General features: G+C 34.6%; 3 protein-coding genes, 1 long non-coding RNA gene and 1 pseudogene across 7 annotated transcripts; 3 read left to right on the plus strand and 2 right to left on the minus strand.

The window, feature by feature from the left end:
* The first annotated feature begins 929 nt into the window (after nucleotides 1–929).
* LOC117918977 lies at nucleotides 930–2,082 on the plus strand. Its single transcript, XM_034835977.1, has one exon. The coding sequence runs from the start codon at nucleotides 1,025–1,027 to the stop codon at nucleotides 1,523–1,525; it is 501 nt and encodes a 166-aa protein (XP_034691868.1). The 5' UTR covers nucleotides 930–1,024; the 3' UTR covers nucleotides 1,526–2,082.
* Nucleotides 2,083–2,689: 607 nt separating this feature from the next.
* On the minus strand, nucleotides 2,690–3,013 carry LOC117918213. The gene has a single exon (XM_034834720.1). The coding sequence runs from the start codon at nucleotides 3,011–3,013 to the stop codon at nucleotides 2,690–2,692; it is 324 nt and encodes a 107-aa protein (XP_034690611.1).
* Nucleotides 3,014–10,832: 7,819 nt separating this feature from the next.
* LOC117918634 (protein FAR1-RELATED SEQUENCE 11-like) lies at nucleotides 10,833–15,590 on the plus strand. Of its 3 annotated transcripts, none has more exons than XM_034835423.1 (5): nucleotides 10,834–11,296; nucleotides 11,485–11,624; nucleotides 12,390–13,397; nucleotides 13,997–14,440; nucleotides 14,523–15,590. In XM_034835423.1, exons 3-5 carry the CDS (start codon nucleotides 12,429–12,431, stop codon nucleotides 15,384–15,386), a joined length of 2,277 nt encoding a protein of 758 aa, XP_034691314.1. In that variant the 5' UTR covers nucleotides 10,834–11,296; nucleotides 11,485–11,624; nucleotides 12,390–12,428; the 3' UTR covers nucleotides 15,387–15,590. The 3 variants fall into 3 exon arrangements, with proteins under 3 accessions (XP_034691316.1, XP_034691314.1, XP_034691315.1); XM_034835424.1 differs by having other exon boundaries at nucleotides 11,500–11,624; XM_034835425.1 differs by lacking the exon at nucleotides 11,485–11,624 and having other exon boundaries at nucleotides 10,833–11,296.
* An 838-nt stretch (nucleotides 15,591–16,428) lies between these two features.
* Nucleotides 16,429–17,372, plus strand: LOC117918635. Of its 2 annotated transcripts, XR_004651902.1 has the most exons (3): nucleotides 16,429–16,548; nucleotides 16,748–16,926; nucleotides 17,063–17,372. It is a non-coding gene; the product is annotated as an uncharacterized LOC117918635 (long non-coding RNA). The 2 variants fall into 2 exon arrangements; XR_004651901.1 differs by having other exon boundaries at nucleotides 16,429–16,926.
* Nucleotides 17,373–18,777: 1,405 nt separating this feature from the next.
* LOC117917815 lies at nucleotides 18,778–22,441 on the minus strand (annotated as a pseudogene).
* Nucleotides 22,442–23,085: the final 644 nt, after the last annotated feature.

Genomic DNA, 23,085 nt, shown 5'->3' on the forward strand with positions numbered 1-23,085 from the left:
TTTTTCTTATGGATTAACCAAGATATGACTTACCATAAGATCTAGAGGAATACATGCCCTCGAATAATGTGTTTGGTTTTACTTATTCTTAAAATTGATTGATGTTTAATCACTATTATTGTAACTATTGAGATAATTAAAATATCAACAAAAACTACAAATTTTGGGAATATGAGAACTTTAAAAACCAACATTGTTGAAGTTTTTTTAGATAACACATAAGTTTATTTTTAAATATTTTTATTATTTAATTTTTATCACATTCCATATGAATTAAAATTTATTCAAATTTTTGATAAAAAAACAATATGGAATAATGTAAAAATTTTATTTCTTCGTCACATTTGTCCTTTTCCACCGCACAGAATTTATTGAACTAACAAATAATTTTAATGATATTTTGTTATTTTAATAATTTATTATTTGTTTAATTTAGAGGAGGTTGACTCCCATGATTAAATGATCATTGAAAGTTGTCACAGCTCACAAAAGACCGGTTCAACGACTCATCTGTTTTCCGTTTTTTATAAAATTTCCACACATCCCGAGAAGTTTACGGAAGCAAAAGAATGGCAGCCGTCAGAATAGCTGTAAGCCTGTAACCCGAAACAGAAGCTCCGTCGCTCTCCCACCTCTTCCTTTGCCTTAAACACCGCTCCCCACGTCGTCTTACTCTCCCATACATTTAGCACTCTATTTTCTAATCTTATTACATCATTGCCACTCAATAATTTGCAAAATTGCAATTTTACCCTTATGACTATCAAACTCGTTGTCTGTAACTCAGATGGTACACATTCATCAACCTCTATCAAAGCCCAGCTATGGAGGGTAATTTAGTTATTTCAAATAATTCCGCGAAATATGATGCGCCAGCTCCCTATAAAAGGCAGAAGGTGAAAGGAATACGATACCACGAAGATCTCTCCGTGTCTCGCCCTGCTTTCTGCAGGGAGAGGCGTGAGGGGCTAATTTCAAACAACAATACACAATTGAATTGAATTGAATTCAATTTTGACTTGAAATGGAAGATCAAGCTGCCATGAAGGCCATTGTGCCCCAACCCACTAAGAAACCCACAAAGAAGCGTGGGCCAATGTCTATTTTCAAGGCAGCCTTGTTCATGGTACGACGTAATCACAGCAAAAAGAAAGCTCCGGTGGCTGTCGACGTCGCCTCCAACGCCATGAAGCTCGTCGGCTCCATGCGCCCTCTCCACCTCCAGGAGAGCAACTCCCCGCCTCAGCCCCGCATCCATGTCTCCATCTCCATGGACAACTTCCAGGACGTCTACCCGCCGCCCATCTCCCCCAGCGCCGCCTCTTCCTCCGGCAGTTCCATCGACGGCATGAGCCGCTACGCCTCCGCTCAGAACCTCCAAGAACTCGGCCGCTCCGACGACGACGATGTCTGGGGTGACGGTGGAGACGAAATGATCGACATCAAGGCCAAGGAGTTCATCGCTCAGTTCTACGCGCAGATGAGGCTTGAACGCTTGGATTCCTTCAAACGTGCCACGGGCTAATACACGTAAATTCATGCATGCATGAGCGCGCACGTACGTCGGTTTCAAGTCTATTTTTTCCTTTTTCTTTTTTTCTTTTTTTAATTCTTTCTTATTTCCAATTTTACACTTTTCAAGCCGGTGGGGTTAAGTAACTTAAGTTTCACTTGTCTGATGAGAAATGAAGAAGTACGAGGACGAAGAAATTAAGGGGGAGAAATAAAGAAGAAAAAATAAAAATAAAGCAAAAGCAGATGTCTCTGGGTTCGTGCTATTTCAGAAATAAATTATATTATTTAATTATTTATTTAAACTTTTTTGTAATTTGTAGGATTTGTTTCTTCTAATGAAAGAAAGAACATTAGGCTGGGGAAGCCGTATAATGTGAGGCTGGATTTTTCCCCTCATTTTCTTGGGCTTTATTTTTTATTTTTTATTTCCTTTCTCTGTATATTTTTCCATTTGTCTCCTCTTACTTTTTCCTGTTCTGTTCTCATGCATTTTCATGCGGACATCAGAATTGAATAAATGTTTTATGGAATTTTAGCAATCGTTGGTGATGATTGCTCAATTTACTATTACTGGTTTGGGGTGAATGGAGGTTTTTGTGTGGAGTTTGGATTGAAGAACATCAACAGAGCCTGGACGGTCGTAGGGTTAATTTCTAGATTAAATTTATACAAATTGGGAATTAATTTTTTCATTAATCAGAATTTAAGAAAAAAAAATACAACAAACTATGTAATAATATGGAATTTATAACTTCAATAAATTTAAAATCACCACTCGAGAAAATAATAAGCAAATGAATTCATAAGAAAATCATTCTTATTTAATAAAATTAAGAACAATTTTATATCCAATTTCGTCATCATCAACACAAAATAGTAATTTTTGTTTTTTTTTTCAAAATAATCTCTTGAATTTTAACCAATCCCAGTTAAAACATGGTCACAAACAATTTCCACAAAACCCAGTCATCGGCCCTAATTACATGAGTACCCCTAAATCATACCCTCTTCTTCCTATCATGACTGTCACTCGGAGGATATTTTCGTAATTTCGAATCAATCCCATCTTCTAGTTCTAGCTAATTTCCACTACGGTTCCGACCTTGCCACGTCATCTCCGGGGCCACCGGAGCGGAGTTCAGCCAACGTGGCACGACCGCACCAACTCTAATGCCTAGTAGCCATGAATAATCTCATGGCACTTGTTCTTGAACCAGCGAAGCCCTTTCCTCAGAGAAGACTTTACCTTACCTTCAACAGTATAAACCTTGTACTTCGCGATCCGCTTTCGCCTCCTCATATCCGGATCGCCGAAGTCCCAGGGCTTCGCCGCCGACGAGCCGTGGTTCACACTCTCCCCTCGCGGTGGAACCGGCCGTAGATCGGGCGAGTGAGGCCCCGCCATGTACGTCTGACCGTTGCTGAAGTTCTTCCCGCTCACAATCCCCGGCCTCCGGTCCACGCCGGAGAACCGGTGACCCGACGTGGACTGATCCATTACTCTCTGTCTCAACCTTTTTGAATCGACAGAGAGCGAACGAAGAGAGAAATTAGGGTTTTTATCATTTTATGCGAGATCTGTCGCCTGAGTTATGTTTGGGCTATTGGGCTTTTCGGTAAAATATTGAGGCCCAGAAAGAAACTTCAGTCTATTAGCTGTAATGTTTTGTGATCCGTGCTGGTGGTCTCTGCACTCGATGATATTCCCTTTAAAAAATAATAATAATAAATTAATCAATTAATTAAAATTCGGCTTTTAAGATAATAAAGATTTAAAAGTCTCCCAATTTATATTCGACAGATCTCGAGACACATTAAAAAAAGCGGTGGCATTGATTGAATATTATTGTGGTAATCCCATATGGTAAATTATAATCCACCCACCTAATCTCTCTTCCTACCTTTTTTTTTTTTTTTTTTCTAAATAAAATTAAAAATACCTAAAAAAAAGGTAAAAATATTCATACCTATCAATCCTTAGTGCTAATTTTTTTTTTCCTTTTCTTGCAGTTTTTTCTTTATTTTTTTAATGGTTTTCCAATAAAAAAAATAAGGGAGGGAAAGGAAAGAAAAGAAAAAATGGACATATTTTTATTGCATATATGATATTATTTGTAGAAAAAAAGAAGAAGAAAATATGGTAAATATAAAAAAGGTTTAAATAAGGGTAATATAGTAATTTACTCGATGTTTCATGACATTTATTCTTGACAAAATGAATTTTCATTTCCAAAAGATGAATGAATGCCCAAACTTGTTAATTGAAACATACATTGAATGCATACAAATTAAGGAGTTAAAAACAAATTGAAAAATCCTTTCTTAAGGTTCAAATTATTGAGCCTCTACATGTAATGCATGTAGAGGGAGTTGTTTGCACGTGGTGATGTCAAGGGGGTTTAATTAACTCATCGTGAGTTTCACTTTGAAACTTTCAAAACGAGTTGATAATATTTCACCTAACCCATATTTAATTAGTTGAATATAAAATGAAATAAAATAAAAGAAAATATTATATCGTATCTTATATTTGATTGATGATATAATAAGATAAATTATTTACTACTTATTATATTTTAAAATTAATTTTATATATTGAATAATATATTATCTTTTTTTTTTTATAAAATGTAAACATTTTAAGCACAAATATTCTTAAACATAAGAGAAAAATCATTTTTTAAATATAAAATATTATAATGTGATATAATTTTTTTTAAAAAATATTAAAAAATAATATATATTTTGTATTAGTTTTTTTTATTTATTTCACAAATTAGTTATAAATATAAATAATATATTCCATTGGATATACCATTTTAGGATATTATGTCAATTGGATATAATATCAAAGAGTGGTATATCTCATTGGAAATCATATTGTAAAATATATATTTCCTATTTAATGAAATATGATATTTTAGGATATATATATATATATATATATTATATCTAATCTCGTCAACTAAATGTAGCCTAAAAATAATAAACTACTAAAAATAAAATAAAAATATTGTAAAAAAAATAGTTTTAAACGTACGAAAATTATATTGTTGAAACCTACTGAAATGATTGAACATCGGTCCAAAAAGTTATACTTAAATTTTTTTGGATTTATGCTTATTTTTAATTTTGCAAAGTATTTGTTTGTTTATTATGCCCTTTTTCATTTTTGGGTCCCTAGGTATTCACCAAGTCTTTTCTTATTTGAACATTGCCCTTAAACTTAATTTAAAGCTCCATGGAATAATGGCCTTCGGGGACTATTGCCATACTTTGGCATCTTTGTGCTAACTTGTGCTCAAGTCGTAGAAGTCAATTTTCTTGTCAATTTATGGTTTTATTGTCCTGTTTTGGTTTTTTTGGTGTTGGATTTTTTATACATGCATGGATATGCATTATCTGATTCAACCTGTCACTTCACTATATGAGTTTTTCTTCTCAAAGTTGTACGTCTTTTTTTAGCTTCCTTACGTCCAAATCATTGAATATTAGAGAGGAAATTTTGCCTACTCATTGATAACCATATGTTGATAAATGTCATAATCATAAATTGATACACATTTGTAATGACCAAATAAAAATTTGGTACAATACTAGAGAGGAAATTTTGTCTACTTACTGATAACCATATGTTGATAAATGTCGAATCATAAATTGAAACATATCCTTAATGGTCAAATAAAAATTTGTTATGTACCATAAAATTGATATTACAAAACACTTATGGCAAATAAAAAGACATGACATTAACCATATGTTGATAAATGTCAAATCATAAATTGATACACATCTTTAATGGCCAAATAAAAATTTGGTACAATACTAGAGAGGAAATTTTCCCCACTTACTAATAATTGATGAATGTCTAATCATAAATTGATACATATCTTTAATGGTCAAATAAAAATTTGCCATGTACCACAAAATTGATAGTACAAGACACTTATGACAAATAAAAATATATGACATTAATTGTATGTTGATAAATGTCTAATAATAAATTGATACACATTTTTAATGGTCAAATAAAAATTTGGTACAATATTATAGATGAAATTTTGCCTACTTATGATAACATATGTTGATAAATGTTGAATCATAAATTGATACATATCTTTAATGGTCAAATAAAAATTTGTTATGTGCCACAAAATTGATAGTACAAGACACTTATGACAAATAAAAAGACATGACATTAACCATATGTTGATAAATGTCGAATCATAAATTGATACACGTATTTAATGGTCAAATAAAAATTTATTATGTACCACAAAATTAATAGTACTAGAAACTTATGACAAATAAAAAGACATGACATTAAATGTTTTAAATAATATAATAACACATGCCTAAAATCTAATCCTCTATAGATATTATTGGGTTCAAAAGAGTCCTTATAATTTTAAAACGTGTTTCAAAGATTAAGAGAAGCCTATACATATATAACATCAAAAAATTTGTCCCCTATACGATACATCATATGTTATGTCATATAATACAAACAAAGAAGGAAATGAAGAATTGTATTATGATGAAATATAATAAATAAATATTTTCTATAAATAAATATAGATGTAATTATCAAAATAATAATAATTATTATATACCTCTTGAAAATTAAGGGATAATACCAAAAGGATTTCTCAATCCTTTTGAATATAGACCACTTCAAATTTCACATTCAAGGAGATGTGGGAAGAGATTTGAAGAATTTATTTGATGATTTGAGGACTTTGATCATAGAAATATATGGTCTTATTTGAAGATTTATCCAAAATTATTTATTTTCTTATGGAAATCCCTTTTTATTCAAAATCATGCATTAAAATGCTTGAAAAGAATAACATATTAATTTTAATATCATTTTATCATTTTTTTTTTACTAAAGAAAAATTTGTGTGTACAAGCTTGAAGTTCTAACCAAGGAGAACATAGATCCTGAAAATGCATAGCTTCTATTCCAAAAAATGACTTCACTGACGGGGAATACATTAGGTATAGTAAGTAATGAAATGCTTTGGAGAGTTGGAAATAAGTTTGGATCCAAAGATTTTCAAACTCGGCAACCTTTCGAATCATTGTTGAATCCATAAAACAACTTGGCAAATGATGAAACAAAAAAGATCCAGTAAATGTAAAGAAAAAACAATGGTTGAACTCCACCTTGAAGAGCCGTGATCTAATAATTGTTCAACTTATGACAATTCTTTATCTCATTACAAGCAAGAAAAATGAAGCAAAGACATTTTTTAGAAGACATATGATGATGTTTATGTAAATCGTTATTTTGTAACTTGTCATAGTATGTTTTAAGTGTCATTTTCTATAGATATAAATGCCTAGAAAAAGCACCATTTTTTTTATCAACCTTAACGCTTGTTGAGTTTCATTATTTTTATGACATATATAGTCGATGTTAAAGCTCATGCACAAAAATAGGAGAAACATGTGAGTTGTATAGGTTGAATTGAAATAAAAGTATTTTAAAATAAAAAATATGGTATTTTTAAAGAACATCTTTTATTGTTTTCATTTATTTTTTTAAAAATATTTTATATAAATATGACGAATGATTAAAAATAAACATAAAATATAAACCTTTATTTTTAGAGCCTATTTAAAACCATAAAAAATAGGTTAAAATATTTAAAATTTTTAAACATACTTTTATTTTCCAAAACAATTTTAAAAATTTGTTCTCAAAAATTATTTTTGAAAATATTTTCTAAACAAAGCTTAAATGTTTTTAATAGATTAGAATCATCCAATATCTCAAATGAAAAGCCAAATTTTCTACGTGTATATTGATAGATATAGAGGATCCTATGAAAGGAATATTATTATTTTGGATATTCCATGAATGACTCCTTATTCCAAAAGATTCACATTAGAAGAGTGCTAGTTGATAAGAGTGATTTCTAAAACAAAAAGGGTCATTTGTGTAAGGGCTGAGAATATGTCAAAAATGACGTGGACACAGATCCGAAAGGACAGGACAGCCACGTGGAACATGGGAGGAGGGGGGCCTCCCCCAAAAGCCACTTGTCATGTTCTCGGTGCACAATATACAGTTGGCAGTTTTAATTAGAGGTAGGGATGACAACGGGGCGAGTTTTTTCGGGTCCCGCCCGCCCCGCCCCTAATGGGACGGGGTTAAAATTTATTAAACGGGTTTGGAACGGGTATGGTATTTTTTTTTTAAAACCCGGGGTGGGTTCGGGTATTGCCCCATCTCGCCCCCGCCCCGCCCCGTTTACATATAAAATTAATTTAATTTAAATTTTAATTTTACTATTTTTAATATATAGATAATAATAAATTTTTTTAATAAAATAAGTTATAAAAAATATAATAATTTTATTATTTATAAAATATATTTATTTTAATGTAATTAAAATTTTTAAAGTAATTTAAAAAAAAAAAAAAAAAAGCTAAACGGGGCGGGGCGAGGTTATTTTTTTAAATGAGACGGGGATGGGAATTGGTTTTGCTAAACGGGGCGGGGTTGGGATGGGGGCGACCCGTCCCGAACCCGTCCCGTTGCCATTCCTAATTAGAGGGTCTAAAAGGATACTTCTGTACAAGAGAGAATTCTATTCACGATTAAATGACAGTTAGTGGTTATTTAACTGTTTGTGTACCATACGACAGTTCATTACTCCAAAGAAGCACGTAGTTTTCGGGTCGGTTGGGTTGGGCAAGGCAAATGAATCCAGACAATGCTTTCATTTCCAACAGGTGATTGAAGATCTTCATTTGCCTTTATACCAAACAGACAACCGTCCAAATTAATTTGATAAGCCTCGGCCCATCCAGTTCATTCCCTAATTATAATGCTGCCCCAACACACATTCTATGGAAAAATGTCTTATTGTCTTTATTGCTTCTTATGTTGGACAAACTTACAGCTTTGCTATGTCCATTTCCATTTAGATTATGCTTCACCCACCCACCCACTCAAATCATCTTTCACTTGCGTTAAGAATCATTGTAAAGTGCTTTTGAGTAATTAAAACTTTCATTTTTCCAGAGTTATTTTAAGTATGGTTTGTTTATGCATTTTTAGTTTTTGAGTCGTAAGAAGTTAAATTTTGAAAGATTGACTTAATAACGTTAAATGTTTTAAATTGTATAAATATTCTGATTTAAAAAATACTAAGGAAAAAAAAATGCAAAGAAAAATGATTTTTTCATATTTGGTTGTCCTATAAAAAATATAAAAAAAAATTCAAATATAATTAAAACTAATTAAAAATTTATGTGTTTTTAAATTATTTAATCTTTATATTGATGAGTTAAAATAAATAAAATGAATTTGAAGTAACAAAAAAAAATAATTTATCAACTTTTAATCTATTTTTTTATTTTCCTCCACTTTTTCTTTCCTTCCACTTTTCTTTTATATTTTCTTTTCTTTGCCTTTTCCTTCAAATTTTTTGGAACCAAACATAGCCTAAGTCTATAACAATAAACTTTCTTTTCAGTTGGGGACATTGGTATGTTAGCGGTCTCTATACTGATTAGAAAATTTCACATATTTTTTTGACAAATGCCAAGGTCCATCCAACCACGATAGAATGGAGTCATATTAGTGTGACCATGAGACAAAAATCTTTTAGTTAATTGACCTATGTGAAGAGGGCATTCGAGTAACTACAATGAAGCAGACAATAGGCATTTAGTTACACAAACCACCCGTGCTTGACAGCTATACGAATCGTTCATATAAAAAATAACTAAAAAACGATTATGTATGTGAACACGGTCTTATTCCAAATCTTGAAAAATATTTTTCAGTTATACATTAAATCAATGAGAACATGATAAGTAGAAAGTTGCATAACTACATACATAAAAGAAAGTTTTAGAATAGAGCAAGCGAACACAAAACACCAATACTATGCATTGGGGTATTTTCCCGATCTTGTCATTATAACTAAAATCAACAAAAACATGGAAAATCCCACAAATATACATATCTAATGATATTCAATCATGCATGAAATAACCCTTGTATCTTGAGGTAAGATCGGAGGAAGTTACCTTGTAATTCTGAATTTTTATGACAATCCATCCATCCAAACCATAGCTTTCTAAACAGACACTCGACTTGTTTGTTAATGTGAAATGGTATAGATTGTTATTAGTTTTGCTGTCAACACCATACAACATTGGGCAAAATTACTTTCTAGGAAAGTCTAGGAACGTTAGCAGGATTGGCCCACCAGAATTCTCTTCGAAAAGTTGAAAGTAGCAAACAGTCATATGTTGGAGTTTTGTGCTTCTAAGCATGCTCACTTATGAGCACAGCTGGCCAAGTTATTTAATTCTCTTTCTATATATATATATTTAAAATTATTATTAAAAAATAATTATTTGAAAAATAAATGTAAAAGTATTATATTTTGTTTACCTTATATATTTGAAAAATAATTAATTTAAAAATAAATTAAAAGATCTAGTCAAAGAAGTTAATTAAGCAATACTACGAAACTTTTCTCAATTGTATGCTTTGAATGATCAGTGGCCTACCACCCCAGGTATCAATACTAGACTACTATCTCTCTGAAGCAAAAAGTTGCAGAAGCTTACAGAACAATAACGGTAGAAACAATATGTTACCGTCAACTTTTGGAACGGGGACATGAAAAGATAGTCATGGACCCGAGTTTTGTTGGGATGGGTCGGTAAAAATTGGAACTGGACAACCACTCAAGATTGCCAAATCTTTCAGATGGCCCTCAAGTCCTTATCTAATGAAGACAATCAAAACCTTGTTATGAGCTTTGTTCGATATAGCACTATACATATTAGAGTTCATATATAGAAACTTATGTTTCAAATTTATTCATCGAAGGTATTTCTTACCATTACTTAGTCAAAAGGATAAATATGATAAAAGCTAAAAAAAATAAAGGGATTTTTGGAAAATTGAATCTCAGCCGTTCAATTTTCGCTACCAGGTTTTATTGATATTTTTCGGGAAAAAAAAAAGGCAAAAAATAGCCTCTATCAAACTTCCTTCCTGATTTTGGTTTTGCCCCTTCCCAAAACCCAATTTTGTGGCTGATTTTCGCCAAAATTGGCCATTTTTTTTAATCGTTTGGCTAGCCTTTGCAAATTGGGAACAAAATTTGGGACAGAACCAATGTCGGTTTTAGGTACTGGGCTAATGAAGTTAGGTTGGTGGGCCTATGGCCTAGCCGAACAGGCTCCTACAAAATTTTAAGAAACTTAAGCCCAAGCTCAATTCTAAGCCCAAACCGTTTGCTGGTGGTGATCACACATCCCTGATGTAAGCAGTGCCTTATCCCATTAACGTGAGCCTCGGACCCGGCGCATTTTAACGATTTGGCGAACGCACTACCTTGGCCCGTCCGGTACCTGAAATTCGAAACATTCAGGGATTAGGGTTCGTCTGACTTACGCCACAGTGCTCACAATACACCCATCAATATGGGCCGTTGATTCCAAGTGCCCACAGCACCGCTCGAATCTGATGGCCGTGCCTTGTTGGACCAACCAAAACTCCCCGGATCAGAAGTAAGTGCATGACCACAATCGGACGGCTGATAATCGAGTATGTGCTCTCGATAACCCCGTGTCTCCTCCAGGCGCACAATAGCTCATATCCGATATAAACTCTATCCTCCTCCATGGATGCGCATTACTCACTCCTCCCCAATCTCTCCTCCTGTTCATCAAGTTTTCTATGAATTTTTTGAAATCCTAGTTGCGTTCCTCAGATTTCTCAGCTATTTCTCTCTCACCTCTGGTACTTAATTTTCTCGCTTATTTTCCTTCATTTTCTCGTCAATCGTTGATTCGGTTTCATGTTCATGACAAATTTTCTCGTTATTATGGTTAATCTCTTCGTTTTCATATGCATTATTATTTTATGTTAGGGTCAACCTTTTATTCATATTTTTGGACTGAATTAGATGACTGTTGACCTGTGATTAGATCACATTGACGCAGATTTTCGAATGATCGTTTTATTTTATGGAAAATCTTTCTCGGAAAGATCGGAATGAAGAATTGGGAGTTTTTAGGGTTTCAACTGATCTGGAGATAAAGCATTTGTACTGGACTTCGTCGCTCCAGTGAGTTTATTTGATCGATTTAGCTTTCTGTTAACTTATTGGATTCGCAGATTGTCATGTTAACCAATATATGTATCCACACAAAGCAACTATGAACACATTATCGTGAAGAGGACTGGTGATACAATTCTCGAAAATTTTGGTTATAAACACCGGTGAAAAGTGCTTGCATATGCATTATGGTGAAATGTGAACTCCAATTTTATGTTGCTAAGCTTGGGGTTTAGCTTGAAAGATACTTTCTGTGGTAGGTCTCTGTTTTTTATTTTATTAACTCCTCAAAGAGAGGGGGCCTTCATCTCTCTTACATACACGAAAAAGGAAATGGGATCCACTATCAGATGGGGTCCTTTATCACCCTAGCCACAAAAAGAGTTTCAGTTGGATCAGTTTGCCTGTACTTTTTACATGCTGTTTTTCTTCTAAACACTCACAGAAGTTCATCATATGTCAAAATAATTTGATCTAAATCATGGGAAATCAAATGCATAAAATGGATAAACAAAGCTTCTTCTTCTTCTTCTTCTTCTTTTGATATACTTGCAGTTTATTCCTATGGGATGGTTTTTTCAAATCTTTTTTTGGTGATATGAAAAATTAAATGAGGTCCAGTAAAGTGGCGAATTGTGAACAGAAGTGAAGCTGAGCTAATTGCACTTCTTATTATGGTTTGTGGAAGATGCTGGTAAATTTATCTGGCATGCTAAACTATGCACCTCATGGACATTCTGGTTTTTTTATTGAACATTTTGAAATTGTGAGCAGGTGTGGCATCTTCAGTTTCATGTCTTGAAAGTGGAAGCAATGTCTGATTTAACAAGTATAGTGAAAGAAACTTCTGAGAATGGTACAGATCTGTCTCCAGATGATATTGGCTCCATTGAGGAAATGCCTGAGGACACAATCTTGTCGCAACAAACTTCTGTGAACCTTGTCCCTTTTATTGGCCAGAGATTTGTTTCACAAGATGCTGCTTATGAATTTTATTGCAGCTTTGCAAAGCAATGTGGCTTTTCAATCAGACGCCATCGAACTCGAGGAAAAGATGGTGTAGGTAGGGGAATTACTAGAAGGGATTTTACTTGCCATCGTGGTGGCTATCCACAGCTGAAGCCATCAGATGATGGAAAGCTGCAAAGGAACCGAAAATCATCACGTTGCGGGTGTCAGGCATATATGAGAATTGTTAAAAGGGCAGATTTTGATGTCCCTGAATGGCGGATTACTGGCTTTAGCAACATCCACAACCATGAACTCTTGAAATCAAATGAGGTGCAGCTACTTCCTGCCTACTGCACCATGTCTGCTGATGACAAGAGTCGAATATGCATGTTTGCAAAAGCGGGGATGTCAGTGCGACAAATGTTAAGATTAATGGAGCTAGAGAAGGGTGTTAAGCTCGGCTGTTTACCATTCACGGAATTAGATGTGAGAAACCTGTTACAGTCCTTTAGAAATGTGGATCGAGATAATGATGCAATTGAACTTCTTAAGATGTGCAAGGATAAGAAGGATAAGGATCCCAACTTCAAATATGACTTCAAGATAGATGCCAACAATAGGTTGGAGCATATTGCCTGGTCATATGGTTCATCTATTCGATCATATGAGGCTTTTGGAGATACCATAATATTTGACACAACCCACCGTTTGGATGCATATGATATGCTTCTTGGGATTTGGATTGGAGTGGACAATCATGGAATGAACTGTTTCTTTGGTTGTGTTTTCCTACAGGATGAAAATATGCAGTCCTTTTCCTGGGCATTAAAGGTGAGTAGGTATATGAGTATTTGTAGTATGTTTGAATATTGTTGTTGTTCTTATTATTAGTAGTATTATTATTATTTATCTCTTAATATTGTCCATATGGTCCTAGTAGTAATCATTCAAGATCATTTAATTTTTTAAACCCCTAGCTTTTGTTTAAAAAGAAGATTGAGCTTTATGCCTTGTTGTGGCTTGGGGTAATACTAAATGAAAGGGGTGTGACGCTCAGAGCCACAGTGAGATTCACAAATGCTTTGCCCCAAGGCTTCCTTAAAACTAGCACCCGTTTGACTCATAAAGTAATAAAGGATAGGATTTTTGCTACAATGGGAACTCTACATCAGCTCTTTCTGCTGAAGATACAAGATTGGTCTGGATGGAAAACATATTAAGATTTATGACAGAAAAGAGTTTAATTATGGTTTCTAATTGCAATAAATTTCTTATATGCCTGAGTTTGCAGTAGAATTTATGACCTGATTTACTCGTGTAATTTCAGGGTGATGGCATGGAAGACCAAATTACCAACAATTCCTCCCAAATTATTAGTTTATGTCTCAGATTTGTTTCCTTTTTTTATTTTGTGTTTCTTTTTTTGACAGACATTTTTGGGTTTCATGAACGGAAAGTCTCCACAAACAATTTTAACTGACCAAAACATGTGGCTCAAAGAAGCACTTGCTATTGAAATGCCAAATACCAAACATGCTTTTTGCATTTGGCATATCATTGCAAGGTTCTCAGATTGGTTTTCTGCACCACTTGGGTCTCAATATGATAAATGGAAAGCTGAATTCCATCGGCTCTACGAGTTGTACTCAGTGGAGGATTTTGAAGTAGGATGGAGGAAGATGGTTGATACGTATGGACTACATGGAAATCGACACATTGTCAGTTTATATGCATTACGTTCATTTTGGGCGCTGCCATTTTTGAGAAGTTCCTTCTTTGCTGGGATGACAAGTACATTTCAATCAGAATCTGTAACTGCTTATATCCAACGGTTTTTGAGTGCACAATCTCAGATTGATAACTTTGTAGAGCAGGTAAAAAACCACCACTCTCTTTTTCTATGTGATCATGGGTTAATTTTATAAAGCTTACCTTGTTTCAACTTTCTCCTCATAGGTGGCTGCTATTGTTGATTTTAAAGATCAAACAGGGGCAAAACTAAAGATGCAGCAGAAGGTCCAGAAAGTCTCCCTCAAAACGGGTTCTCCTATTGAGTCCCATGCTGCTACTGTGCTTACACCATATGCCTTCTGTAAATTACAGGAGGAGCTTTTGTCAGCCCCAAAGTATGCATCTTTAATGTTAGATGAAAATTATTTCATTGTGAGACACCATACAGAAATGGATGGAGGGTGCAAAGTGCTTTGGGTCCCTCATGATGAGTTCATTAGCTGTAGTTGCCATGAGTTTGACTTTTCAGGCATCCTTTGTAGACATGTCCTTCGTGTTCTTTCAATAAACAACTGTTTTCATATTCCAGACCGATATCTACCTGCCCGCTGGCGTGATCTCTGCTCATCTATGACTAGGCCCTTCCAGGTGTCTACTTCAAGGGAACATGGAGGGAAGATCCAGTTATTACAGTCCATGGTTTCAACACTTATTGCAGAATCAGTGGAGACAGAGCAACGGCTTGATGTTTCTTGCGATCAAATTTCCATGGTGTTGTCTCGTATCAAGGAATTTCCTGGACCAGCACATGGTGCTAATGATATTTCATACAATAGCCCTTCTGACTCATTGATTCTTCCAGAAGTTGAAGATTCTGATAGTATGATTCACAGTTTTAATGTGGGAAATCCTCATCATTCTATAACTCTGGGAAAGCTGAAAGAGAGAAGACATAGAGATGGGGTAGATATCTACAGGAAACGGAGACGTTGCTCTGTGCCTTGCTGTGGGCAGTTTGGACATGATGCAACTGATTGTCCAATGATAGGAGGTGATGATTTGAATGGAGATGGGTTAGGATTCTTGTAGGTAAATTGCTGGAGCTTGTTAGATGTATAAAAGCAATAGCTATATTGTGGCCTATATTCATACATCATCAATATTAGAAATTTTCTGTCTTTCCTGAAGCAATCCTACTTTATTCCCGATTTTTCTCTTTTGCAGAATGATCTCTCTAACATTCTATTAACATCAATGAGATCTTCCATTAAGGAGAGTAGAACAGTTATACCACACTCTGTTAGCCTTTTAATGATATATGGACTTCAGTACTCATCAAAAAAAAAAAAAAATGATATATGGACTTCAGTAAGAAAATACTGTGGCTTGTTTTGTAAGTATGAATCAAGGAAGCCATTTCTGTAACTGAATCAAAGAACTGATTTCAATCTCATTTTAGAACAAACTAAATTTCTTGCTTAGCCAGTCTTTATCTGTGCCTCAATTACTTCTTGTGCATTTTTATAGTTGCCAAGTTTGCATTTGGTTCAGTATGAACTTGATTAGTATTCATTGCTGTCTGGCTGAATTGAGTTCATGAAGTTAATTGACCACTAGTTTGTTTATGTTACAGTACATTCTGTCGTAGGCTGGGGAGCCAGTTTTCTAACTTTACAGCAGTTGATTGTAATATCATGAGGCTAATTCATCCAATGTGTTTTCTTGGATCTTCGCAGAGAAAATGTGTTTTCTTGACCATGTTACTTTGTGATTCATTTGCACTAGATAATTATTTCACCTGAGAAATTCGTTTCTACTCCATTGTTGGGTTCAGTTATATGAGACCTTGAATTCATCGTTTTTTGGATGATGAAGTTGTAGATGTAATTATTATGTTATGCGCTTCAAGTTGCTTTGGATGAGAACCATGAAGTCACAACGAGGGCATGTATTTGTTCTGGATAAATGAACTGATTCTGATATTCCTCTAACCTAATGTCATATATAGCCTATGTTATGTCTAGTTCAATTCCACTTTTTATTGGCACATTCCTATGCAGGACAGTACTGTGAATTGATTTTTTGGCTTTGTTGTTCAGAGGCAGAGTTTTTAGTTGGAAGAAAGAAAAAAAAGATACAAACATAGGTATGCAGGAACATTGACGATAATGTTTTCACCTGTTGAGGTAATTGTCTGATTAAATTCAAGCTCGGGGAACTGCAATCCCAAACACTTTTGGATCTTATTCAGGTAGTTTGTGTTACTTTCTTATATATGTATATTGCATTCTTATGATGCCTGTTCCATTCTTAAACGGGAACCAACCCAATCTCCCCCTCCCTGCTTTTTTTGGTGGATCATGTTCGGGTATTTTGCAGTCTTATGGTGCTGAGTGATTACAGAAAACTTCTGGAATAAACTAAACATTTTCATGATTGATGTTTACTAGGTTCAGGATGGAACTGCTACTAGATCTTGCAAGTTTGCATGGCTCCATGAAGCAATATGCAGGAATGTAATTATTCTCTCACTCACTCTAATTTCTCTTGTTGTGGCTTCTTTGTTAAGGGTGCTCCTGTATTTGCTTGGGAATATAAATGCGTGCAGGGTGGTGTACTTTACTAGACGGTTATCTTCTTTTTGCCTTAATCACTTTATCCTTGTGATGAAGTTTTTGCATTAGATTTTAAATTGAACTGAATTTTCTTTTCTTCCTTCACTACGAATGGAGAAGCTAAACCCACCTTTCTTGTGACTGTTGCAGCTCATTTTGTCACACTCATACATACAGCCTAAATTGTCTATGATTCTTCAGATTGCTTGGTAGCCTTCTGATATTATTGCTTCTGACTTTCCTGGATATACTAAGGTGGAAATCTACTTCATGCTGGAAATTCCTTTTGATTCTTTGCTGGAAATTCCTACTTTCTTTGATGTTTTCCTTGTTTGGCAATCCTTCCATGGAATTGACTCGGTGACCCTGTCTTAGTAGACATAGTTTTCTTTATCAGAAAACATTTATTTTCAAATGTTGAGAAAGCGTATTGTGTGATAAACATGGATAATTTTGGTTTCATATGGTCCAAGAAAGGTAGCTTAAAGGGCATGATTCCTTTTGGGGGCACATCTGATGATAAACTTACACACTGGAAACATAAGTTGGATAAGAGTCTTGAGGTAGCAAAATGGTTTATTCCCGGAAGGGGAGTGCTTGTTGAACTATTTTAAAACTATAGAATTAACGAGCATCTTTGGTAGGAAGAAATTGAGTTTTCAAACGCCCATCATATATTCTTTTTTCTTGTCTTCTCATTAGGACAAAATAGAAAAAAAACTAATGTACTGATTACCAAACTCCTAATCTCTTTATCTTTGAAAGTGCATTAAAAAATCTAAATGTACATGTGGCATAATTTGATTGGTTACACTTGCTACAGGTGAACACTAAAACATAAGAGAATTTATTATTTAATTATCATTATTTTCGGGTAGTAGGTGTTTGCAAATTATGAGCCGTTGTTTAATGTGAGCGTGGAAAGCATTGGGAAACCTACCAGCGAAGGCCCAAGGATGGTATTGAGAGAATCCTTCAACTCCGTTTTGGGGGCCGTGGCGATGGGCCAGAGTATTTTGTCTTTACAAAACAAGATCTTGGGGGTCAGGGTTGGCTTAGGGCTCATTTAACTATGATTGGCTTTGGGACTAATTGCCTATTTTGTGTTGCCCACTCACCACCGAAAAGTCACTATGCCTTTCTTTGTTATCATCCCCACTTTTCCCACTAGTAAACTATATGAACTTTTCCCCCTCTATCTAAAATACCCTTTAGATCCATTGAGCCATGGGCTGAGTGGGGAAACATCCTTAAACCATACGGTAGATGTATGTTACTCGACTATATGAATTTACACGCATGAATCAAATCACGGGGAAGTGTAGAGGTGGACCGAAGCGTTTGTCAAGCTATTGCTCTCTTGTTCCCTCAAAGTCATGGAGTAAGACATCGATTTCTCAATAAGATGAATGCACGATGGACTACTCTAAAAAAACGTACATCTATTCACTGGAGTCGAGTAACATTGCGAGCTTTCTAAGATTTCTGACACCTAGTGCTCCTGTCCTGTTGCACATCTAGCTCTATATGTACAATGCGCATACGATATAACTCGTAGGCTGCTGCCACTTACGGGCCCAAACCCAGACCCTCAAAAAGCAAGAGCTCCGACATTTAATGTAGCTTTGGTTGTATTACATGAATTATGGCTGTCTAGAAACTGTTTTTTTTTAAAAAAATTTTGTTGTTTTAGAATGGAAAACAGGTTTTCAAGTAAAAAACGTTTTTGATAAACTTTTTACCAAAAATAGTTTTTTGATACCAACACTCTGAAGGTGGTGATGGTGATGCTCTTTCTATAACCCATCATCGTGGTACAAGAAGTAAAATGTTTTGTTCTCTACACCTATTCATCATACCTTCTCTGAACCTTAAAGAGTAAAGTTTTTATTAAACTTGGTTTGCCTGTATACTAACTCAATTTTGAAGCTACGTACAGAAAGCAAATATCCTTTTTCGTAAGCTTAAAATAGCTTGAGTCGACCTCTAGCATCCGAGAGGCCAGCAATTTTTTGTGCAGCAGCAGCCAAAGTAGCATCGCTCTTGCAGAAAGCAAATCTGATATATCTCTTCTGAGAGCTAAGATCAGCTGGGGGTCTTTTATCTGAAGGTGGCATCGCATGAAAAAAACCACATCCTGGTACAGCCACCACCCCGGCCTGTTTTATCAATTCCTCGATGAATTCTACCTGAGAAAACAAAAGGGAAAAAACTAGCATGGAACTCAGCATTTCTTCCATCAAAGTAAATAAATGGCATGAGATTTGGGAAAACTCAAACCCCAAATAGAGCATCTTCAAACAAACTCAAGAAGGATTACATCCAAATAAAAGAATCTATGCCTTAGTTTCAAACCGTTACAAAAAGGATAATAGTTGAAGTCAATCATACTGACATGCCGAACCAAAATTCACGTCTTATGACAAGCAGGTTAGCTGTTATAAATTACACAAACAAGCTTGTGAAGAGGGCTCTTACATCAGAAAGTAGGCAACTCTCAGGAAGCTCTGCAAATACGAAGACTGAACCCTGAGGTTTGAACTGAATCCGGAAACCAACCCCAGCAAGCATCTTGATAATAAAATCTCTTTTGGATTCGTAATCCTGAGCATTGATGGAATAAACTTCTTGATGATGCTACATGTTATTTAGATGTATAAGCAATCAAATTTGATGAAACAGGAATTTAAAAAATTGATTCATGGATCCTACGCTTCTCAATAATTCAAAGTACTCTGGTGGAATTCTCAAAGCAGTCACAACAGCCTCCTGAAATGGTGCTGGAGCACAATCTGTAATCCTAGTATGGATATTTCTAATCGTCGAGGCAATGCAAGCTGAAGCAATGGCCCATCCAACCCTCCAACCTGATAGACAACACACCAACAGTGAAGCAGTGTGATCTGAACATGGCAAAATAATTAGCTGATGCCAAGGTAAAGACAATGAGTACAAGGATAGACTCCTTCAACAAAACATGAGAACAAGAGTTTTGGACAATGAAGATGTGATAATAGTCCGCTTTTGCATTCCTGGAAGTGAGACGAGGGTTACATGTTTTTCTTTGTAAAATGTTATATACTCGTACACCTGCAAAAGAATAAATAAGGAAAAAAAAATCCAAAGGCTTAGGAAACAAGATTGGGGGAAAAATATTTTCCAACTTCCTAATGTATTCAAGTTTTTTTTGTTTATTAACAGTTTCAGTCAAAAAAAAAAAAAAAAAAGCCATTTCATCAAGAAGCCTGTTCAGTGAGGGATGATAGAGCTGGCTTGATTGGGGAAAATGCAAAAATTCTACCATATAAAGATGTTTAGGGTGTAATATTGATGATAGAATTAGGATGTGGCAGCCCAAAATATGTTGGGGATATGAGGAGGGAAACGCTTTATTCCATTTCATAATTTACAGTTTGTAACATGAAATATGAAATTGGTGCTCTAAAGTTTGAAATTAATACGTTCAACTTTATATGTATATTAAAACTATAGAATAAAAAGTAGAGGAATGAAGGGAGTACAAGGGTAACTCTGATATCATGTACTAACTAGTCTGTTGAATGATGCTCCTATTCAATAAGAACAAGCAGAATGATTACCATACTTCATCTGTTATAGCTAGGCAATCCTTGGTGAGGCAAGCTCCAGCAATGATCTCCAACTCATCCTTGGTGAAAACTTTTCCAGTTGGATTGTGAGGACTGTGTTATTCCGTATCAGTGCATTTCAATAAGATTAGAAAATTTAATTATTTCGTTAATGGTTTGATAAACAATTCAAATATTGTTCTCCACGAGGCAAAATGATTTAACTAGCATTCAAGGAACCTGCTGTCTTGATTCCATAGAGTTTTCGGTGATAGTTAATGATACAAACCAAAACCTATATGAGTTTTTAAATTAAGCAAATTTCAGCTGGCTCATTCAAGTATCCAACTGCTTATAAAACTAAAATACAATGTCATAAGCAAAGTACTACTAAACAGTCATGGAGACTAAACAAATATATTCATTGAATAGCCAAATTCAGTGCAGGTTTCATGTAGATGATGCACATAAGCAAGAAAATATCGTGGTCAAAAGCTTCATGCTAAGTTGATAGTTCTTCATACAATGATAATTGGGAATTTCCTAACCTGTTCAATATTATAGCTTTTGTTTTGACAGTAAAAGACTTCATAAGCTTGTTAGGACCCAATGTCCAGTGAGGTGGGTCAAGATCCACAGATACCTCATCATCAATTTTTCGATGAGAGTAAATACTAGGGGACATCACCTGCTCATGGTTTACTTCAAGGCTGACGAACTCAAAATACAGAGTCAAAGTCCTTGGTAAATGATAAGAAGAAACATACCGGGATTCCTCCTGCCATAGTGATACATCCTCCATACGTTTCATATGAAGGGTCAAAGAGTATAACTTCATCACCGGGTCAATTACTGTTCCAACGGAGCCAGCAACAAAAACATATGAACCAAACAATGGAACCCATATCAAATAAATATCAACTTAAGACACTAAAGCAATATTTTAAACAGGTAATGGAAAAGAACAAGCATACATGCAAACACCGCAGCTGCAAATGCTTCGGACTGGCCACAGCAAATAGCAATATCAGTAAGAGGGTCAACATCTAAACCATGCATTTCTTTCATTTTCCTTGCTAAGTTGTCACAAATTCCTTGCACATGCCTGAGAATTAATAAAGTTTATTACAATTCAAAATAGGACAGAATTTTCCCAGAAACTGGCTTTTCTGAACAAAAAGAAAGAAAAGAAAGGCAATAATCTTGACAACAGTGTATGTTTCCTCACCCAGTGTTGGGCTAATTTTCCCTAATGCTACATTTGGTTGATGAGAACTTGGGAAAATTGAAGAAAAGGAAAGTCAAAGCCTCAATTTTTTTCTCGAAGTCTTCCACAACTGAAACAGCAGAAAGAGTAAAGACATTAAATACTCCGTTTGGTTGCTGAGAAAGTGGACAAAAACAAAAAGAAAATGAAAATTGAGACCTCAAAATTCTGGCTTTGGGTCCCGGGAAAATGAAATACTCAACTCAACTTCCAAAACTCAAACATTAGAAACATTGCACACATTAATGCTCTGTTCGGTTGCTGAGAAACACTGAACGGAAATAAAAGACAACGAAAATTGAAACCTCAAAATTCTCCCTCTGGGTTCCAAGAAAAAGAGACAGCACAACAATTAAACTTTTTGACGTTTACTTATCCTCAAATTCTCGGAAACCAAATAGAGTCTATGCCGAATACATGCACGGTTCCAGGAGAAGTTGAATACAAGACAACGGCACCAACCTTTACTGGTTGAAGTCAGAGAGAATGGCTGAAACAGCGGCGTTTTTGACTTGGGAAGGTGCTGGGAAGTCGGGGAAGACTTCGGCGAGGTTGATGGCGTTGCATCGCTGAGCTAGATGCGAGAACTCTTGAATGGGTGAGGGAGTTAGGGTCTTCGCAGCTGAAGAAAGCTTCTTCTCCATCTCCAGCTCCAACTCCATTTCTCTCTTTCGTTGTCCTCCGAATTCCAACGACCCCTTCACTCATAAGAAAATGGGTTAGGCTACTCCAATGGGTTTTGGATTTATGGAAAATGTCTCAATGCCCAATTTTCAAAAGTATCCATGGTTGGTGGCCCAACTCGTAAGATAGTGGGCCTAAACCCAACAGTTTTACGGGCTTTTTAAATTGATATATATCATTTTAAAATATTATCTTTACTTTCAATTGTTACTTTTGACCTACTAAAAAACATTAATTTTTATTTCTAATACATGATATATGTTTAAAAAAAAATTATTAAAAACAATTTTTTTTTATAAAAAAAAGATAATGGAATTTTCAATTAAAAGACTATTTTCAAGAATATATATTTTTAAAAAATGGTTGTATTTGAAAAGTGTTTTTGAAAATAAATTTGATTTTTTTATAAAACAAAAATCTGTTTAGGAATTTGAATTGTCATTCAATTTATTTTTTTATATTTTAAAAATATTTTATATTTATATCATTATCTTTTAAAACAATGAAAATAATTTTAAGATGTTCTTTAAAACTATTATATTTTCCTTTTTTTTTTATAGGAAAATGTAAGTTTTGACTCACTAATTTAAAAATATATATATATAGAAAAAAGAATCCCAATTTTTATAGATGAG

This window comes from Vitis riparia, chromosome 7 (assembly GCF_004353265.1).
Source record: "Vitis riparia cultivar Riparia Gloire de Montpellier isolate 1030 chromosome 7, EGFV_Vit.rip_1.0, whole genome shotgun sequence".
Lineage (NCBI taxonomy): Eukaryota > Viridiplantae > Streptophyta > Magnoliopsida > Vitales > Vitaceae > Vitis > Vitis riparia.